Here is a 22227-nt window from a genome sequence, read left to right as displayed (position 1 = left end):
TAATCTACTACCGAGGTATAATTCAGTACATCTTGCACTTTATTGAATAGAAGGGCTAATATATTGTTCCAAACCTTCCTGCCTATAGGAACCACTGGGAGCTGGGATTCATGGGTAGATTTCCATGTGTAGACAGTATTCAATTATGGAACTCATCTGTTTTGGATACCCAAACATGGTGACGGGTTTCCGTAAATGTCACTTTGGCTGACCAAAAGAAAAGGAATCTTTCTAAAACTAAGTCCAATATGCCATCCTTGAAAATAGAGTTCTTCCTCACAATTGGGTCATATGTAGAATAGGCACCCACTCACAGTATGTCATGAAGGATTCAAGTACCAGAACAAAATAGCAAAGAAAGGAGGTAGTCAATGCAAATACCTTGTAAAGAGAGGGAGAGTGTTTCATTGGAATGATAGCCCAGGGGTCCATGTAGATTACGTCAATCTAATTAATAAAATAATTGCTAAAAACATTCAGAGTTTAGAGAAATAACCATTCAACCTTGTGAAAGACATTTAGGTATACATTCACACACTACAAATACAACAGCACCAAAATTTTCCACAAAGATAGTAAGGTTGAATAATCTGTGTAGGTTGTAAGAAGAGCATCTGGATTTAGCAAAACCCCACTTGACCTGGATAAACAAGAGAGAGGAATATTCCTTTCTGTTACGATAGCAATATCTTCCCTATGATTGAACAGATTTTCAGTGATGCCTTTGTTTAAGGTTAAAGAATGCTCCAGTAAAATGTTGTGTTGAGCAGATAGGAAAAGGGGCTGACATTTATCACAGAAGTGCTGAAATATGCAATCTCAGTAGGGGCAGTCATAGAGGGCTACAAATGACCACAGTGGGTGTTCACTGGGTAGAGAGGAGAATTATCAACTAGGCTCTTGTCTCTACTAGAGATCTGTGGTTCCTGCTGGTGGGCAAGGTCAGATTTGGCTATGATGCTCCCACCCAGTTGAATAGCCTGCTGACACTTATTATTTGGACACACACTTGAAAAATGGCAAATTGGTTAAGTGAATCACGGGAGGGGGTGGACTGTGGAAATACCCCAGCATTAGTCATTACCTTCAGGAGAGAAAACTGAAGCATGTTGCTTTTTTAGAAAGAGAATGCAAATACTATATGGCATTTGTTGCATTCAGCTGAGTCCTAGCCCAACATATATAGGGAATGAACTAGCCTGATGTGGCTGGCCACCAGTCGACATTCTACTTTATTGTGCTTATGTTTGAGTTATAATTTTTTTTTAAAAAATGTGGCCTCATTATTTAGAGTTGATTGAATTCATTGTTTTTGCATCTGCTCCTCAGTTCCAGAATATAGGACCTGAGCGTGATGCTCCGTTTAAGATTTAATTTCCATTTAATTTAAGTTTTCAATTCTTGCTAACCTCATCTTGCTTCCTTTGGGAAGTATAAAAAAATTACGTGAACTCTCAAAATTATGCTTTCCTCTGTGGCACTCCGTGCCATGACTGTTTAGATATCTAGGGTAACATTGAATGCTAAGTATAAATTTCAGTCTTTCTGTAAGAAATATGGTAAATGAGTTTCCTGGAGAAGCCACTCATTAAATCTCCACTATTAGGAGGCAAAGAATTAGAATTCAGAGCTGTAGAAACGTCCTCTGGGAATTGGGCTGAACTAATCGGAGCATCTTTCTTAGAGGTCAAACCAGGAATTTAGGATGTGGTCCAGAAAACATACACGTAGCATTTAGATAGAATAATAATAATAATAATAATAATCCTTGCATTTAATATAATGCGTGTCACATCTTCTAGACGCCTCAAAGCACTTCACAGAATATACTGTAAAGTAAATTGACTGTATATTTGTGGCGAAACATGGCAGCCAATTGTGCACAGCAGCGTCCCAGCGTCCCACAAACGGCTGTGGATTGAGTACGAAATTATTAGTATTTAGTTTTTTTTCTTGAGGGATTATTTTCAGCATGTGGAGTAAGGAAACTTTCGCAAAGTTCGACTTACACCTGATCAAACAATGAATGAGTCTGAAGCAGGGATGTGTTACCCCATATACAGCTGTAGTAGATATGAGTAATGTAATGGTTATGAAACAATTAATGCTATTCTGCTGTGATCTGACTAACACTTTTAAGAAGAGATGGATGAGTATCTGATTGGAAACAGGATTCAGATTCTAAAGGCAAGCTCAATTAATCAAATGCTTTGAAGGCATTTGAGCTGCTAGGACCATGGAAATGTCATGCCAAGGAAACAACTCATGTAAAGTTTGTAATCCACCATGTAAATTTGGATAGTTATTCAAGATTTTGCTTTGATACAACACAATCCGTACAATTATTCCATCATCCAAATACATTAAGATAATTACTCTATTTGAAAATAAGAACTCACTACAAAAGGGAAGAACAGCTTTTCAGTGGGGATATCAGTGGAACCTTTGAGACCTGGGACATTTTTGAGAACCCCAACCAACTGCAACACTCGTTCACCCTGAAGGATTTTCAGTTCTCATAATCTTAGAATCAGCTGAGCATTTTGATACATAAAGAAGTTCTGTTTCCTTTCTATATACAGTAACTTCCTTTCTCTTGATCTGGAAAGCATCAATATTTCAGTTTGGCTGAGGATTCTCTTTAATGCCTAAATGGGAGCCCCAGGATCGATGCTGTCTTGATTTCCATCTCCTTCATGTTTTCTAACCACCTTGATAACTATTTCTGGAAGAATTCAATTTAAAACCTCTTGGCCTAAACAATTAGCAAACCCTTTCGGTTTGGGTTCTGTTTCAATTACAAAGCTTTCCATCTTCAGTTTTATCATTTGTACTTCAGTGGAAGTGAAAGGATCTTTAAATTTTGCAATTCTGTCTCCTCCTCCTCCCAAATGATTGCTTGATGATGATTTTGAATTAAGAACTTACTGTTTCACCTCGCAGTAAATAGAAACCCAGTTGTTAGTTGATTGGCAGATCACTTTTGCGGAGGTAATAATCCCTTAAAAAAAAGTAATATATAATAATAATTTAAATCCACAGATGTTTGTGGGACACTAAGTTTCTTTGTGGAGCACAAAGAAAAAGATAAAACTGCAGCATTTATGCTATTCAATGTAAACTGTTTCCCAGTAATCAATGAAGCAAAGTTCAGGTAATAATTGTTCTAGCCTATTTTAAGAAATAAATTCAACTAAAATATATTATGTGAGGTTTGGGGCGGGAGTGATGTGTGTATGTTTGTGTATATATCTTTGCAGGACTTGATACAACAATTAAATTACAGAAGCAATTAATACTTTAATGAGCTCTCTTTTATCTTCTTTTGAAATGCTCCACATCTGGTCTTGATGGGTTGAATGTAAAAAGACTTTGTTTGCACAGGATACATTATTTTTTTTAGAAAAAAGAACTGTAGGACATCTGTTGTAAATTGTTCTAGTGTATTTCTTATCCTTTGTAGATTAAGTTGTTTTATTAACTCTCATTTAGAAGTTCCACAATATCAAGGTCTCTGATGAAATCTATATTTCAGACATTCACCAAAAAATATTTAAGTGAGTGGGAGGTTGAGCCCCAGTGACCTTTTCTTGCATGACAAAGGGCATAGAATGACCGTGGGTAGATGATAAATAAGACGAGAGATAGATGTTTGTTGAAAAAACTGTGTGTAGATTTATGTAGCTCCAGGGATAAGACAGATGTATTTTTAAACACTCTTAAAGGTCAGAAACTCCTCCTCAGAATCTTTATAAATGATTTGAACTGGTCGGAATTACTAAGAGGTTCTTGTTTCAGATTGTGGTATGGGTGAAAATGTGGGATACATCTCATTAAGTCTGAAATTTGCTGTGTTTATTTGAGTGCTAAGAAATCTGGTTTGTTGATACCTTACACTATTTCCCTTATTGAAAGCCTACACTGTATTTGGTACAGCTCTATCCAATTTGTACAATGGCATAACATCTTACTTTCTGAACATTAGCAGCTGTCTAAGATCAGCGGTCATCAAGTCAAATAATTAAATTAATAATTTTGGTATTTTATGTAGTTGTATTCATAAAGCTGGGATGGAAAATGTTGGTGATTAAAGAATTTAACACTTTCAACTTTTGCTAGGCAGAAGTATAAAATTACATTGTTTTTTAAAGGCACCAATTTTGGTGATGCGGCTTATCATGTGAAGTATCATCACAAGTACCTTGAATGTCGATAACTTTACCAAACAGTGGAATTTCACTCTCTCCCAGGATCAGAAATGACCATTGTGCGATGGACAGTTAATCTCCCTCTGGTCTGCTCCATCAGTGCTCCTTAACTCCATCCTCAGAACAACAATCCTAACTGGAGTAGAACAAATGTTTTCAGTTCCGACACATTAGGTCCTCTACACACAGAGGCACAATCTGTGTAAATTTATGGATAGTTTTGAGCTGTGGTACCAGGAACAGTGCTTCGACTGTCCAAACTCATTTCAGATTAAGACCCTTACAGCCAGGTAGAGAAGAGATTTTCATCCAACGACTTTAAGATGGATTCAGACTCAAATTCCAGAGTTGAAATAGTACCGTGCTTAGACCGTTGCACGACCTAATCCCCTCAAAGCTTACTTTATTGAAAAGCTCATGAGTTAAGAGTTAAAACACAAAAACAGGGAGATGTGATGAAGGAAGTGTCTGCTATTCAAAACTACTAACCAGTCCGGTGTACGTTATCAATACAAAATGGTTTCAATATTTTTATTAACCTATATGAACAGTATTCTGTATAATATATCAGTGCTTATTTTTTGACAAACCCACAGCAGTAGACAGAGACATGCCATAGTTTGGCTATTGATGTTGTATGTAGCAAAGAAACAATGAACACTAGCTGCTGCAACTGACACCAAAACAAAGTTTAAAAACTGAATAAAAGTCCTGCAAACAATTGAAACGGTCTAGTTTCATAAAGTATGTACGGAGACACCTTAATAGCAGGAGTTTAACAAGGTAATTTAGTTTCATGGTTTGGAGTACATTCATGCGATTGATTTGATGGCGTCCTTGTAATAACTTCCTCATATCCATTATCATCTATCTTTCAATATTATGCTTTCTTATTTGGGAAACAATTATTTTTCAGGTAACAATAGTGTTAACCGAGACTGCTTGCTTGCTAGATTTGAAGTTCTGTTTGTATCACTCGGTTTCACTGTCTTTCCATTTTTTCTGGCTGTTAAAGCTTCTGAGGGAATTATTTTATGTAATTCTAACCATGTTCCCAGTAGATGTGATTTCGGACAACAACCCATAATGTCACCACTGATTGAGCATTCACAGTCAGAGATGACGTAAGGATGGCTGACTTGAGAGATGGAATCGATTATATTAAAAAAAAAATCGTTTTTTTGCAATGTTCTACGGTCTGATGTAAATGTATTTCATCCTTTTTTTAATTAAAGAAAATAGTTTTTACAGTGTGCATCCCCTTGAAGATTTTTAATGGCAGCAAATAGCTGGTAATACAATTGGCTCTTTATTAATATGAAAAGCTGTCCATTTAGTTGCTAGTTTAGTGGAGCTCTCACATTTAGCTCAATTTGACTTGTCACTTTAGTGCAGGGAACTGTACATCAAATCTTTGTCAGCAGTGTAGCTCCTTTGTTAGAACCCAAATTCACCAGGGATTTGTCTTCTCCTTATGCATCCTCTAAATGCTGATTATATCAGTCACCTGTTATTGTTATTAAAGTTATATACGCGGATGACCGGATTGTGTTTTTGGTTTCTTGCAGATCCCGTTCTTGAGTGAAGGTATCCGAATTCATGGTGAGAAGGTATCCGAAGCATTGAGGCCATTCCATGAGAGAATGGAAACTTGTTTCAAACAGTTGAAGGACAAAGTGGAGAAGCAGTATGGGATCAGAACCCTTGTACGTATTTTTTTCCCTCCAGCTTTTGTTTTGATATGTTTTCATTTGTTATAGATCATGTACCTTAGATAAGGTTAATGGTAGATCTGTTCTTTCAAGAGATTCTTGTAAAGAACACACCACTTTCCTTTACTAAAATATTATGTAAAAGAGCCCTTGAGCTATTTTTGCTTATTTTTTCATCCTAGCTATTCCATCATTTGCTCCATTAATAAGTGCAGTTATTTCACAGAGGTACATTTATGCATAGTATTGGTTCATAAAATTGTCATTGTGATTTGTAATATAAAACTTGGTTTTATGACCAGCTTTTAACTTTGTATTGAGAACAAAAAATATTGCGTTGCCAGTGACAGGAGTGCATTTGAACCATATCAAGCTCCTGAGATACAGACAATAAAGTTGCAAGCATTATAACAATAATACTCTTTGCATTTGGCATAGTGCCTTTCAAACCAGTTCACATACCATAAAGTGGAGTGTATTTTTTTTCAGCACATGACTGAGTGTAATTGTTTTTTTGCAGAACTCATCTGCTGTTAATGAATGAGCTTGTGGTGTGAAATCAATTGCTGATTAGGCGCCAAGATCAACAATATGTATACAATGTCACTACAGTTTAAATCCAATGCCACAATTGTATTTCAGTTTAACCATGACTTGACTACAGGAGCCTGATGCCAGCCATGGTGTAGTCACAGTGAAAAGAAAACTTAGATGAAAGCAAAGTAAAACTAGCCCCTCAAACTCCCAACTGTATACATTATAGAGAATAATACAAGCTGAAATGTGTTTCAAGGACGTGATACAACTCAGGGCTTGTGGAAAATACTAATAAAGCACATAAACTTTCCACACTTTTATGAGTGAATCCCATGATGTGTTCCTGCCTTGCTGCAGTCTCTAACTTAACAAACGTCTACCTTGAGTTATCTTATCTATCTCTTCAAAATGCTTGCTTTCTGTGAAGAGTCATGTATCTAATTGTGATGGATAGCAATGTGAGGAGTTGGTGGCAGCAGTCATTTGGAAGGTCAATTCTTTCTCAAATTCTCATCACATTCTATGTGTACATTTCATATGTGGATTTATTTCTGATCATCGTGATCCAATGTGAATCTAATAACTGCCAGTGTGATGAGCAATTTATGATGGCCCCTGCTCCTGGTAGGGAATAAAAATCCTGCATTTGTGCTTGGGAAGTTTCACAGCTAGCAAAGTACTGTCAGTATCCCTCTCCTTCAGCCAGATTGTGTTCTTATACCACCAGTTCCTTGATAACACATTCTCTGTAAAACCAGACTTCGACACAAATAACAACAAAAATTACATTGATGATTTCAGGAGAAATGGAAAAGCAGGAGAAATAGTTTAATAAACTATTATCTGTTATGTACTCGGCTTACATTTGTGAATTAGACACCAGTGATTTATTTTGGGTGTTTGTTTCATTGTTTGTCACTTTTGAAAGGATTGAACCGAAGTGGCTCATGCAGACGAAGATCAACTTTATTTAGATTGCAGTTTGTCTTTGTTTAACCACATTAGCTGTTCTTCACACGCTTGAGTGCAAGATTCATCTGTTCTATTATTATTATCACTACGTCCAATCTGTTGCTTCCAGCCTTCGAATCTGGATGACCGCAGAGGAAGTCGGCCAAGGTCAATGGTGAGATCTTTCACAATGCCATCGACTCCAAGACCTCTGTCAGTTGTATCAGTCTCTTCTATATCATCCGACAGTACCCCATCCAGACCTGGCTCTGATGGGTATGTGAAAACCTTGCTTTCTACTCAATCTGCTTGGGCTGTTTCCATTTGGTTGTTATGTGCAAATATGAAGGCAGCAGAACTTGCTAAACTACAAAGGATTTGTGTATCCTATTCTTTAATTCTATAATTTATGTGAAATATTTTAGAATCGTTTCCTGTTATGCTACAACTTTCATCAATATTGCAATATTATGTACTTGAATCACTGTATGTCAATCTTAATGAAACAAACTGAAGTTTCCTTATTCAGCGTTTTCCTTATGATCTGGTACAAAATATAGTTGTCATTTATAAACTAGGTCTTCACTTAGCATAGTCAATATAATCCAAAACGAAGGTTCCATGCTGGGAAGAAGCAGCAGTAGGTAAGATTGAGCCTTGAGATGATCGTGATAGAAAATGTCACATTATCAACAAGATCATCGAACCTTGTACTGTTTGTTTACAAATTAAGAGAAATTCGCTACATGCCCGATAAAACCACACTGAAAAGAGTTTATGATAAATACTATTTTAGCATTTGATGTTCTGGAAATCTTTGTTCTGGTTATGTTATAGTCTAGAGAAAAGTTTCTAATGTAAAGCAGAGCAACTTAATAACAACATGAAATGGGTTTTCAAAATCTGCTTTCAAATAAATAAGTGTCCATTTTCAAAAGTGTCATAAGCCTTCAAATATATATTCAAGACTTAATGGCTCAGTTTGCTTTAGAAATTTTTTTTATTTGGTCACATGGTAATTGATTTTGACTGCCTTTTACTTTTGCCTATGAAAGTCATTAATAATTGATGGTAACAGTTCAGATTGGTACATAATTTATTTCTTATGTCTAATTTAGGATGCCTTAATGCCTCAACCACATCAACATTTATAACCTGTCAGAGTTGTTTGAGAGTGCATTTACTACAGGTCCTTACATAATCCCATTATATAATACACAAGAGGGAATTTGAGATAAAAACAGTGCATATTTTTACAGAGCAGGAGAAAGCTGCAAAACTCTGTTTACATTCACATTCACACACATTTTAAATGCATGCAAAGCTTGTTACAGAATATCTTGCAAGATGCTGATTTTTTGAGTACCCACTTCTTCGGATTAGCATTCCTGCACCTTCTTGAAAAAAATAAAGATTTAAGCATTTTTCATTGTGTATAACTGGCAAATATACTTTGGATGCCAAGATATAGAATTTGGGTGTTTATCACATTTCCTTCAGAAATATATTGTATAAAAGAATGTTTCTGTTTCCAAAAAATGGTCCTTTCAGATTTAATCGTGCATATGTGTTTGTTTCAAGTGACAATTCCTCTTAATGACTCTTAAACAAACTTTACACTAATTTACAGCACAGGCCACCAACTTTTATTTATTTTATTTATTTTAAGGTTTATTCTTGAACCCCTCCTTCCAAAGAAGATGCACTCAAGATCTCAGGACAAATTGGATAAGGATGATGTGGAGAAAGAAAAGAAAGACAGGAAAAAGGAAAAGAGGAATAGCAGACATCAAGAAATATTTGATAAAGAGTTTAAGACCACTGAGATTCCTAGTCAACCTGCAGAAGCAGTGATTCTCTCTGAAACGGTAATTCCAGGATAATTCGTGAACTGGGAGCTTGTATAAAGTAACTGTCATTTAAACACTCAGTAAGCCTGACAGTATTTAAATTACATGTTCTGAGAACCTTGGTGAAGACTTGCTGAAACATCTTAGCATTGTACTTTGTTAGTACAATATGTGCTGATGTCACATGTGAAACTGAGCATCTTAATTGAATAGCAAACAGTAATTAGTATTGAAATCAGTGTTGAGTCACAGAGTAAATTGTCACCTTTTTAATGTTTTCATTTGATGTCACTTCACTTTTGTTGAAAATTTAGGCGATGTTCTGTTGAAGGTCAGGAATGTGTATTTGGTGACCAGGTTGTCTTTGTTCACAGTCGACCAGCAATCTATCAGTGTTGCAAAAGCTAGCATTTCCATTATACAACAACAACAAGATTACATTTGTATAGCGCCTTTCACGTCGGGAAGATGTCCCAAGGCGCTGACAGAAATTGAAAGAACCTAAAAGTGACGGGAAGTGATGAAGGCGGTTCTTTACTTGTTTCTGCTGAAGTCAAACTTCAAAGATCTTGAATAGCATTGTGAAACATAAACAGAAGTCTCTGAGAACACTCAACAGATCGGGCAGCATCTATGGAGAAAGGAAAGTGAGCCAACGTTTCATCAAAACTGGAAAGTGAGTCAACGTTTCAGGTCCACGACCGTTCATCAGTACGTCAATCAGTGGATCTTGTAATGTTGGTTCACTTTCCATTCTCCATAGATGCTGTCTGGCCTGCTGAGTGTTCCCAGTGACTTCTATTTTTATTTCAGATTTCCAGCATCTGCAGTATTTTGATTTTTGTATAGCATTGTGTTCAGTTCTAATGAGCATTGTCCCTCCTAAGCAAGTCTTTCTCATTGTCCTATTAATCAGTTCAATTTAATGTTTTCTTTAATTGTTTGTACTGTGATTGTCCCAAGGTTGTGCCTCATTCGATTATAAATAATTATGCTTGTACTTTTAATATTATGAATAAATTTGTTATGATGGTGTAGCTCAGACATGAAGCTTGAAAGATATGCAGGGAAAACTTGTTAAATGAATATACTGGTGGCATAAGAAATATTGACAATAGAAATATTGACAATATAAGGCTTAAGATGTTTTCCCAACCTTCATCATGCTTTGGAGATTGTTTATGCAATATATTAATTCCCATGTGAGATAATGGTTGGTGTGGAGACAGCAAGAAGCCAATTTTGTGTGGAGTGTGTAAGGAATGGTGATATTAATTGTTGGGAACATTACTGAGTTTTGAGAACATTTTGACGTGAATTAAGTCAATTCCAAATGTGCCTGTCCTCTTGACAACATGGTTTACTTCTGATTTCAGATCAGTCCATTAAGGCCACAAAGACCAAAGAGTCAGGTGATTACTATCATGGGAGGTGATCGACGTTTTTCTGCATCACCTTCACCACAGTCTATTGCAGCAGTGCCACCTCCAGTAACTCCCAGAGCCAAATTATCTATTTCATTACAGATTGGCCAAAGTAAGTACTGTGACGCATGTTGGAAGAAATTGCATTCATACAAGTTTTCTTGCTTTGGTGATCGTCGGGGGAAATCAGTGGTGGATGGTTCATAAGAGAAAGCACAACATTTCTGAAAATACTGAATTTTGAGTTAGATTTACATGAATTACTGCGTATAGTAATATCAAAGTCATACATTGTAAAGCGTATATTTAAATTGATAATATACTAATTGATATTACATAGAATTCACTAAAAAATCAAATGCAAATAAAAATGTATTTTGGTAGTGTTGTCAATTTTACTGTAATTCAAATATGAATTCAAAAAACTATTGCTGATTCATTCAGATTTCATACTCACACAAACTGCCCACTTGCCTCAGTGTAAGTTACCTCACACACTGATCCAATAAGAAAACTATTTTTCTATTCACTTCCCATCAGAAGTTAATTATATATCAGTGCTCATTGGCTTCTGATTTACTACTTAGATATTTTACTCTCTTTTACTTTTCAAAATCTACATTGAGTGTCTCAAGTCAGTGACAGAAATCCGCAACATAAATTATTAATGCCTTTCATTGTTTTAGCAAGTGGGCCCAATAAAATTGATTCAAATCATTGGAAGCCAAAACTCAGTTTATCTTAGACAAACAAGAAGGCCAAATCAGATAAATGTATTTATTAGATAAATATGCCAGCCAGTTCTGCATGTTCTGTTTACCACAACGTGTGGGAGAATTTGAAACAAAAACAGAAGTCGCTGGGAACACTTAGCAGGTCAGACAGCATCTATGGAGAAAGGAAAGTGAGCCAACTTTTCAGGTCCACAACCCTTCGTCAGAACTGGGGCATGTTGGGAAGGAGAGGCTTTTAAGGACTAAAAGAGAGGTGGGAGGCAGGGCAAGGAAGACCAAGGAGAAAATGGGATCGAGGACAGGGGGATGTTGGGTTAAAGAGGTGTTAATGATGCAAAATAAAGGGGAGGATTGCAACAAAACAATCTTTTCCCCTGTTTTGTTGCAATCCCCCAGTTCTGTTTTTGTTTCAGATTTTCAGCATCTGCAATATTTTGTATTTTATAGTTGTACTGTCACTTAATTATGTTTTGGAAAAAAATCTGAAATTTATTATGCTGCCATTTAATTTCTAGTAAGTGATTATTGCATTGGCTGTTTTCAGTCACTTGGAGAATTTACCAGAAGTTGAAGGCTTATAATCAGTCCTGTTGATTTTCAGTATGGACAGAGCTTTGCTTTCTTCTCTTTACAATGGTGCAAGAACACAATAAAACCACAGTGGCTCCATGCATTGCTGCTAAAAACAGTCAGTATCATGCCGGTCAATAAATAGCCATGAAACTAAACAATGGTATACAAACTGATGTCAACCATCTTGCAGAAAGTTTGCATTGCTGTATTGGACTAAGTAGGAATAGCATGAAATCTAAAATCTTTAAAATAATTCATTTCATATGGGCTGAATTTTTAAATGTTTTCATAGAAACAGGATTGTGTATGAATAGTATGGACACGTAGTACAATGAAAGTCAAGGCTAAGCGTATTACGTTTCACAGGAAACAATGTTGAGTTGTGGCAAGCAGCCAACACTATGTCAGTAATTATATTCCCTTTTGGTTCAACAATAAGCAGTGTATCCATGCATGCCCTGGGGATTTCACTTAAAACACAGAAGCATTAATTTTACCATATCTAAACTTCTACATTGTTTTGCTATTTCTTAATTAGCACTTTTCATGGTAGATTTAGTCATGCAAGACAAACTGCAATAGTATTATCAAAATAAGTGAATGTAAAAACACAAGTTTAAATGTTTATTTCTATTAAATTGTTTAATCAAGCATTCTTTAAAAAATAATTAAAAGCTCAGAAATTAATGACCTGTTTGAGTGCGTTTGTAGAGGTGTGCTGCCTTTATCGTTCAGAAAAAGTGCATTTACTATGTCAGCTTTGCTAAGTTGGCCGCAGTATCGCCTATAAGTTAAGAGGTTGTGGATTCAAGTTCCATTGTCCCATTGCAGAACTTTAAACTCGCAGTCTAGGTTGACATTTCAACACAGTGCTGAGGGAGTGCTGCATTGTTGGAATTGTCAGACCGAAGTCCCGTCTGCTTGTTCAGGTAGATGTTAAAATCCCAAGGAACTACTAGAAAAGAGAAGGGAATTTCTCTCGGTGTCTTTGGATCCTCCAGGTAAAATTGATCATTCACTTCATGGCTATTTATGTGGCATTGCTGTGTGCAAATTGGCTTCTTCAAATGCCTACATATACACAGACATTAGACTTAACAGTGTTTCTGTTTTGTGCCTTGAGACATTTCATTAACTTGGCAAGGCACTATAATCAAATGCCAAGATTATCTATGTCATAATGATATCACTCACAAGTATTCATATTCATATTAAGGCTTTAATCTACTTTCTGTGCTTGGGGTTCTAAATCTAAAACAATGTTTTACCTTGAACATTGGGTATTTGGTACCTTTTTTAATGGAGTGGATTTATGTTCACTTTACTGGAGTAAAATAATAGTTTCAACTTCTATTGTCAGTTTTATATTATCGAACCCATTTTAGAAGCCGGTTGTGAGTAACGTTTTGCTTCCTGCACCCTGTAGAGATGTGGTCTCTTAAATGATTTGTATTATTATCCTATAGTATGACATTAGAATTACTTAGCTATTGTCTTACTGCATTTAGGTATGTGTCAGTTCAGACTCATTTCAGTATTTTCAACGTGTTTGAATGTTTCAAAAATAAGTTATAGAACCTTCTGCAGCTGGCAAAACAACAGTTTTATAGTCTACAAGCTATGTACTAAATTGCTGTTATGTGTATTGTGTTCTGACAGATGTTGGGTACATGTGCAAGCTGGAAGCCCAGAAAATGGGACAAGAAATGTTGCAGTAATTGGGGTTAAGCAGCATGTCTCCATAGGGGTAACTTCCAGCACACTGAAATTCACTGTATTATAAATAGATCATGTGCAAATTGATTTGGGTTCTCATAAGAAAATGGTCCCTCAAAAAATTCTTTGGATTGCCCATGATGTTCTTTTATCCGAAGGTTGCTATATATCCCTAATTGTCAGGGCCTTGGGACATCATCCCGACATGAAAGGCGCTATAGAAATGTAATTTTGTATTGTATACAGTGAAAATGCAAGTTGTCTGCGAATTATACCACTCCCTAAAGGGTAGTTTGCATATCCACTGGGTAAAATATTATAATAGTGCCAGATTAATCTAATAATGTGTGCAGATTGTGTTAAAAAAAAGTTACACAAACTAACAAATGTTTCCAATTGTAAGAATTAGGCAGCATATAAGTTCGGTATTGTATAACTATGGAGCAAAGTACAGAATGACTCCATTATGACATGATCTGCGGGCGTTTGTTTTATGTTTACGATGGGAGACTTTTCAGGATATTTTAGAACTAAAAGCGCAGGACTTGAATGACAAATAAATTGTATTTTACAATCAATATTTTGTGTGGAGAAAAAGGTCTAAACTGAACATCTCTTGTTCCAAAATAATTATTTAAAATATAATTTGATGTGTTTCTACTTATAGACATGGAGTTAAATGGCACGGCCAATCCTGAGCAGACTGGAGTCCCACCTCCTCTTCCTGTCAAAGGCAATAGTGGGGATTATGGAACGCTGACTGATAGTCAGGAACTCACCATTCCTAGCACTCCACCACCTCCACCACCACATCAATCCAGGGTAACTATACCTTTAAACTCTGGAACACTCTTCCTCTATCCCTCCACCTTCCCTCCCTATCTTCAGGTCGCACCTGAAGACCTTCCTATTCGACCGCACCTACGGTCATCACCCTGGCTCGGCGTCATGCTCCATCACTGTCAAGCGCTCTGGGACGTTACCTGGCGCTATTTGCATGCAAGTTGTTGTTAAACGTAGAGCACTTTGCAGTGAGCCTCATCTTTCCTTCCTTCACAAGCGCAAAGTGTATCTGTGTTCTGATGTCTCCCAATTCTTCTTTTTCTGTGTTCTCTGCAGCAATCAATTTTAAATTACCTGCTTTACTGTATTAATTGGAATGTCATAACGCTGGTTTCATTTGCTGAATAAACTGCGGGCAGACTGCAATAAATACGTTTCCCCAAACCAATCTTAAGCACTGTTTAGCCACTTAATGTTCAAGCCATTTTTCAATCACTAACACAAGCAATAAATAGTATTGCTTACAAATAGTGCATCACTTTTCCAATATCTTGGCCAAACATTCAGTCAATAAAATTGACTATTTGGTGGAACAAATGCATTGTGTTTCTGTTTGATATAAGTAATGGGAAAATGAGAGGCTTTGATAATTTAGAGAAAAGATTGTCAAGAATCGATAGTGCTTTGCTATCTTAGTTTAGTCACATCATTGTTATAATGTGATGGTATTGAATGTGAAGAACCTCATTTAGCACTCAAGGTTAGATTTGAGCCAAGGTCACTGCTTGCTGGCAATACTACAGGCAAAGGAGAAATTGAAGAACTGATTATGATTGCTTTTTTTTCAACAGCTCCCTCCACCATTGCCCAGCAAGACTCCTCCTCCACCTCCTCCAAAGGCAGCTCGGAAACAAACATCAATAGATTCTGGGATTGTACAGTGATAAGTTGATATTGTATTCAGTACCACTTCCAACATATGCAATTCTTTTTCAAAAAAGACCAAAAAAACATATCCCCTTGGTCCCCTTTTATTTTCTCTTTACAAATTCAAAAGACATTCGAACATTATTTACCTCATTTGAACCTGCACCAGTCAAAATTTGTATCGCAGTGGTTCCATTTACCACAATAAGGAGATGGAAAGTGCATTTTAGCCAACAAATAAATTCTGCTGCTGAGTCATAATTTTTCACTACCACAAATAATGTGGGTGTAGATAACGCCCAAAACCTATTCATTGAACCTTTCAAAGGACTGAGAATGTTCTCTTAATGGATTGAAAACTTGCACCACCTGATTTAGACTAGCGTAATGATTTCTGGATTCAAACCGCATGAGTGTTTTACTTCTCTTGATTCTGCAGTTAGTTAATTCTTGGTCTGAAGCTTTGCTTAGTTTTGAGCAAGACGGGTAAAGTAGTAGACATTGTTGGAAAAAAGAAACAGCTTACTGCTTTGTCCATAAGGGTGTAATCGTTATGTATAGAAGTTTGTATATATGAAGCTGAAAATTTTAAAACTTGTTTTATGGTGTCAACATTTATTACCATTTGCTTGGTATAATTCTGCAAATGAATTCATTCCTAATGAGAACTTTTAGATTTTGAAGCCTATTGACTGTAAAGTACTGGTCATATTTTGCTAAATGTCTTGTTTCTAGTTTTATTTAATAGGATCAAAAAATGGGTAACATATGCCAACTAACTCCTGTTCCTTTATAGTGGCATTGTCATTTATAAAATATAATTTTTAGCAATTTTTCTGTATTCATGTAATGAGCGAGATTAGATTGTTCGAAATCCACTACTGATAAAAATACAAGTTTCATTGTCTGAATGTGTTGTTAATTAGACTTGCTTTGTCTCCTAGTTACCTTCAGTTCAAAAGATTTAACTGGGATAAATGGAAATACCTTTTCCTTCAAAATCTGAAACAAGGTGTGCTGCTGTCAAAATTATTGTAACACAACATTTTGACGACTGGATCACTTTGTTATTTGAAAATCAAACCATAACATCTTTCAAATTGTGTTTTCATTGTTCAGAATACAAAATAGCTCATACTGTACAGTTCTCTAGTTGGGCTATGTGTGGAGTAGAAGGCACAAATCTGGTCATTGCAACATAAAGAGCTGCCCAGGCCAAGCAATGGAGCTAATCCCCAACATTTAGGAGATGGACGACGTGTGAATGACTGGATAAATTGGAGCTTTTCATCCTTGTAACTGGATATGGGGGAGCCGGCTTAGACCATGCTCTAGTTGAGCGCAGATTTGATTACAAATGGGTCCACTGTTCCATAGGATTATCAACCTCCTGTGCTGACTCGCTGGCTCCCTATGCTAAGAAATGTGACCTTTCTATGTGCTAGGCAGGCACATGTTTTCTGCACAGGAAACATCAATGATGCCACGATGTTATCAGTGCTTTTTTATACAAAATGGGCAGAGATAGACAGGAAGTAATGTCAATGGTGACCTGATGACCCTGAAGTCGGCAATATGTTTTGTTCCTCTGGACCCAAATGACTGGGTATGAAGGATCTGCCCTGTATCTCAATTGTTTCCTTACAGGTATATAGCGAAACAGAGAGCGTGTATCCAGGCAATATCTTCAGATACACAAGCAGAGTAAGGGCTTTCAGGTTCAGGGTTGTGAATGGGCACAGGTTAAGAAGCTTTAAAGAAGAAACTGGATGATATCGAAAGCTAGTAGGGTGGGTATTCTGCAAAGATGAGTTTTAATAGACTACTTTAAAATAAAATATGTGACGTATTGTTTTCTTAAATCATTCTTGATAGGATTACACATATATTGCAGTGCCGTTAAGATTTACAACACCTGGCTGATGATGAATTTAATCTTCTCATAAAATAAATGGGAATTATTGACCAAACTTGTTAAGAATTCTTTATCAAACTGTGTCATAAATAGAGTACTGTGCGATTATTTTAAGCTGTTGGCAACTTTTTGGCCTCTTGTACCTAAAAAATGTTTTACAGTAGTTGGAAGGCAATGGTGCAAACAGAATATGAAAAATCTATCCTGACATTTTCCAGTAGGCTTTTCAATTTGTTGAATGTGTTTCTCTTGTACACAGATAATATCACAAACTGGCTTTGTGCCATTTAGCCTTTCAAATGGAACCTATATATGCTTGGCAGTACAGTTGAAGTAATACACTTTTGGGCAACACGCAATGCAAGATGGATTCTAGGAAGCTCCATTGGCTCCTAACCATTGCAGTTCTTTTACTACCACTCTTATGTGCGTGAACAGGAATGATTATCTGCCAACTACAATGTAGTGGATGCAATGGGAGACGGATGAACTTGAGTTAATAAGCGTGTGAAAGTCATTTAGATGTCATGCTTTACGCTTGCATGCAACAGTATATATAGAGTAGGAAAAGTAAAGAAAACTAAAGTGAATTCACAATAGAAAACTAAAGTGAATACTTAATTAATAAATAATATTTTAATACTGGTTTATTTGCTCGTACGAAAGAAAACAACTATAAAATATACATTTGTATCCGAATGGAACAGGCACATTGTTCAAGTGGTAATTATGAGTTTACGGTTTGCCAGTTTTAATCGTGTAATTCTTTATTACTTTGAAATATGGCAAGTTAATTGTAGCTATAGTTTTGATGGGTTTTTAATCGTACGGGCAAACAAATCAAAGGAAAGAAAACATAATCTAAAACGTCTATTTGATGATGTGTTTGTTACATCCATCTTTATTTTTATTGAGTACAATTATAGATTTGATGCTTCAAGATTACTGTTTGCCTTTAATTATTGAGTTTTTTTGAGTTATTTTTCGTATTCAAAAGAAAAGCCGATCCAAAAGAAAATATGTTTCAGAATTCCCCCAAGAGAAATAAATGGTACAACATTTAAAAAAACAGTTGGCTACATTCACCTTAACTACACAAGGATAAACCCCCAAAAGTGATTTGTCATAATGAATTTCTAATCTTTATGGATCGGACACAGGCAGAAAATGGATCTGCTCGTAGCTGCTAAAACAAACCTTTAATGAGCATGCATGGCACCACCTTTAGTCCAGTTTCTTACTTAATCTAGGTCATCACACTTTTGGTAAAGGAAATGAAGAACTAAAACGCTTGAAAGAATTCAAACTAATTGTGTGATTTTTAGACTTGATTCCCACAAGAAATAGACTAGTATTACCAAACATTTTAGAATCATAATGTTATTTTACCTGCTCCTGGTCTATATTTTGTATTGAGTTTTTGAATTTATGAAGATATGTATGAAATACATGAAGGAGATTCCCTCGTGGTTTAGTGAGGCAGCAGGAAATGGGAAGAAAATATCTACAGACTGGTATATAGAGGAAGAACAAGTCTAAAGCGTTTAGTTGATGGTGAGGCATTAATCGTTCCTGCTTTCTGACCTTTAATTAAAAATTAATCTGCACTATTTCATAATCATTATACAGCAGGTACTGTATTGCAATTCCATCATTTAAAAAAAATTATTATGATATTTTAGAAAATTGAGAAAAAATGACTAAAACTAATTGCAAACATTACAACTCTTCAATTTTTATAAATTAGTAACTGTTTTATTCCAATGTTTTAAAGAAATTTTTGGGGAGTGCAGTATTCAACATCAATATCTCTACAAATGTTTCATTATATGCTTTATTTTTATTTGAATTTGGTATTGTCAAAAGATGAGAAGAAATGACAACTGTTGAGATGAAATGTGCATAGAATCTTATATGCACCCTTGTATACAAGATATTTCACGTTGGGACTGGTTCTTAAACTGATGTAAGAATAATTGAGTCTCTATTGAAACCATTTTTTTATTGCAGTTATTTTTTTTAATGCTTCTTGCCATTTTTGGAAATCATAACACATGCATTAAAAATGTGTTCCAAATCTGCTGCGAAAACATATTCAAATATATGTTCTTTACGTAATAATCACAACCACACAAACATGAGCTTGTAATATGAAGGTAAGTAACACTTGTACCTTTTCATTTTTTCCTACACTTATTCCTAAATTAGAACTGCTCTATTTAGTACATCAGACTTGATAAAGCTAATTCCTGAATCTTGCTTATTGTGCAGAAAGAGATTGCACCATGGCAACCCAAGTTGTTCTGCAGATGCTACAAAATTTCCTATTTTAACCCAATTCTCTTTTTCACAGAGCCATTGATTTAGTGGCTGAAAGACTCTTTTGAGAATGTTTAGTGAATGTGTTCATCCAATTGTGATTATCTTTTTACAAAATGCCATCGTTACTAAGCCTTTGAGTAGTTGTTGATATTTAATGGTTCATATCATCTCATAACATCTCATGCTTAACATTCTAATAGTACCACTACCTTTTTGTTAATGTGTTTACCAAACCTTAAGCAAAGTTCTGCTTCTAGTGAATAGCATAAACACACATAAATGTTGATCCACCTTTAGTGCAGTTCAACTCACCTTGGATGATGGCATAGCACAAACTAAGCAAAACATGAAAGGGTATGTTTCACAAGAACCAATTGGCCATTACGAATACATCTAATAAATATCAAAATGTAGATGTCAGTAAGCATGGAAATGCATTTTACATGGGTCTAATAAAGGTCACAAAGATGATTACATGAAAATGATTATTTCATCTTGTTTAATTGTTTGTGTTTTATTTTATTATCTATCCATTTTTCGTGTTCGAACACCATGCACATTTCCTTGGAGAAGACAAGCGCGGAGGTAGATCATAAGTCTGCTGATTCTCATGTATTAATATTGCTCGGAGAGACATGAGTTATGGCTTCTCTGATATTTTTCCTCCTAATTTTCCTATGCAAAATAGCTTAGCTTGTCTCCACCTAGAGAAACAGGTGAGATTGTTAACCATGGAACTGTAAGTACGATATGAACCAATGTTCCAGCAGTCAGAGGCAAACTCATGTAGTTCCAATGAGATTTCCTTCTGTGGTTCCCACAACAAAGATTATTGTACAATTACTGTAATTTAATAGAATCATCCTTAGTAAATGTATGAAGAAAAAAGAAAAATACTTGATGGGACATTTGGGGTGGATCACCTCTGCGCAATTCACTTTGGATTTATCTGAATAGCCATGAGGATGTTTAGGAAATCACACAGTTTAAACAATGCACATAATTTTTAGCAACAGGAAATTAAAAACTACCGGCAACCCAGAGATTGTTTTGTATGCCTGAAACAGAGTGGACTTTTTCTTCCAACACTGTATAAATTGACTTGTTCTTATGAAACTCCTACCAATCCAAAGCACTTACAGATAAGATAGACACTTGGGAATGCTTTGTGCCAATTTTGAAAGATGACTCAGCAGACAAACAACCTTAGGAATTGATTATCTCTTCGTTGTGTTGTACACTTTGTCAAAGTAAAATCTATTCTAGCCGATAGGGGACCAGGTTTAAAGAAGTATCTTTAAATAAGCTGTTATACCTTTCTTTCTATTAATGCCTAATGATGTACTTAGCTTTCTTACATGCTCGACTGATGTGAAACAACCATGTTAAATTATGGGAAATCCATTCTCCAAATACCTTGAAATTAGTGATGTGCTCTCTGGCACACTGGCCAGCAGTGTCAAGTCTGAAACATTTTTTTGTTAATTTGCCTTCTTTAATTTTCTCCCATTTGAGCTCTTTCTTTCAAATGGGGTAGGTAGGTATGATTCAACAGGTACTAAAATTGTCACATATTCATTACAAGGCTCTGGGTAGAGAGAGCCCTGGCTGATTTGTCAAATGTAGATGTCCACCTTTATTGCTCTGTGATTACAGATTAAAGTATTTGTTTTAATTGTATAAACAACAACTAATCCTTTCCAGAACCATCTGCAATGCTTTAATTTGTTAGTTATGTAAGTAAAGGCAGCTGAATTCGCTATGTACACATGTGCTTACATCTGGTTGCCACAACCTGCAAAATAGACCCTGATATCAAAACTGATGTCTCATTGTATCACTAAAGCCCCAGCAACAATGACTTCAACTGAGAAAACACAAGGACCTCAATTACACCTTTCACACACACAAACTACTCGTCCCACTGTTGTGAATTAGAGTACGGGTTCACACAGCTAGCTTGCAAATCGCAGCTCACAACAGAAAAGGTAATACAGAAACCCTGGAGATAATCATTTGGAATTGTAAAGCACAACTGGGCATATGTGTTCAATAGTTATTTCTAATCTTCATAGATAAGGTGACCCAACTACTTTCACTAAGCGAGATTGTAAGCGTGAAATATACAGCATTACGAACCTTTGTTATAGTGAATTTTTAATCTGAATTTGGAAATGAGAATTTAGACAGGGAACACCATTTTTATTATTTATTCACGGGTGAAATCAAAAGTTTAACAGGATTCAGAACTTTGTTGATCCTCAAACATAGACTTAAATAAAATATGGAAAACTGTACAACTCAAGCAGGAGAATATAAGACTGTTGCATGATAATTCCTTCAGCAGATTGTAACAGACACGCTTGCATTGGTTTACACAGAATTAAAATACTGCAGATGTTAGATGTTATCCTTTAGAAAGAATCTGCTGATCTTGGCAAAATCAAACAATAAATAGCCGCTCTCTATTTCCATTTGGTTGAGCTACAGATGTTTAATCAAACTACTGTAAATCACTGTCAGAACAAAAACAAATCTGCATCCCAGTGCTATTAGAAACCAGAAAGTTATATCA

General features: G+C 35.8%; 1 protein-coding gene across 4 annotated transcripts in view; it reads left to right on the top strand.

The window, feature by feature from the left end:
- The window catches only part of dock1 (dedicator of cytokinesis 1), a 237010-nt gene extending 219625 nt beyond the window's left edge, over positions 1-17385 (top strand). For all 4 annotated transcript variants that reach the window (XM_042337074.1, XM_042337072.1, XM_042337073.1 and 1 more), the window contains 6 exons: positions 5777-5914; positions 7539-7684; positions 9078-9276; positions 10635-10794; positions 14373-14527; positions 15340-17385. In XM_042337074.1, the coding sequence (XP_042193008.1) occupies positions 5777-5914; positions 7539-7684; positions 9078-9276; positions 10635-10794; positions 14373-14527; positions 15340-15432 (891 nt within the window). In that variant the 3' untranslated portion in view covers positions 15433-17385. The remainder of the gene's footprint in view (positions 1-5776; positions 5915-7538; positions 7685-9077; positions 9277-10634; positions 10795-14372; positions 14528-15339) is intronic.
- Positions 17386-22227: the final 4842 nt, after the last annotated feature.

Source organism: Callorhinchus milii, unplaced genomic scaffold, assembly GCF_018977255.1.
Source record: "Callorhinchus milii isolate IMCB2004 unplaced genomic scaffold, IMCB_Cmil_1.0 Scaffold7, whole genome shotgun sequence".
NCBI classification, from domain to species: Eukaryota; Metazoa; Chordata; class Chondrichthyes; order Chimaeriformes; family Callorhinchidae; genus Callorhinchus; species Callorhinchus milii.
Note: the sequence above shows the minus strand (reverse complement) of the source record. Positions and strands in the feature narration are given on the sequence as shown.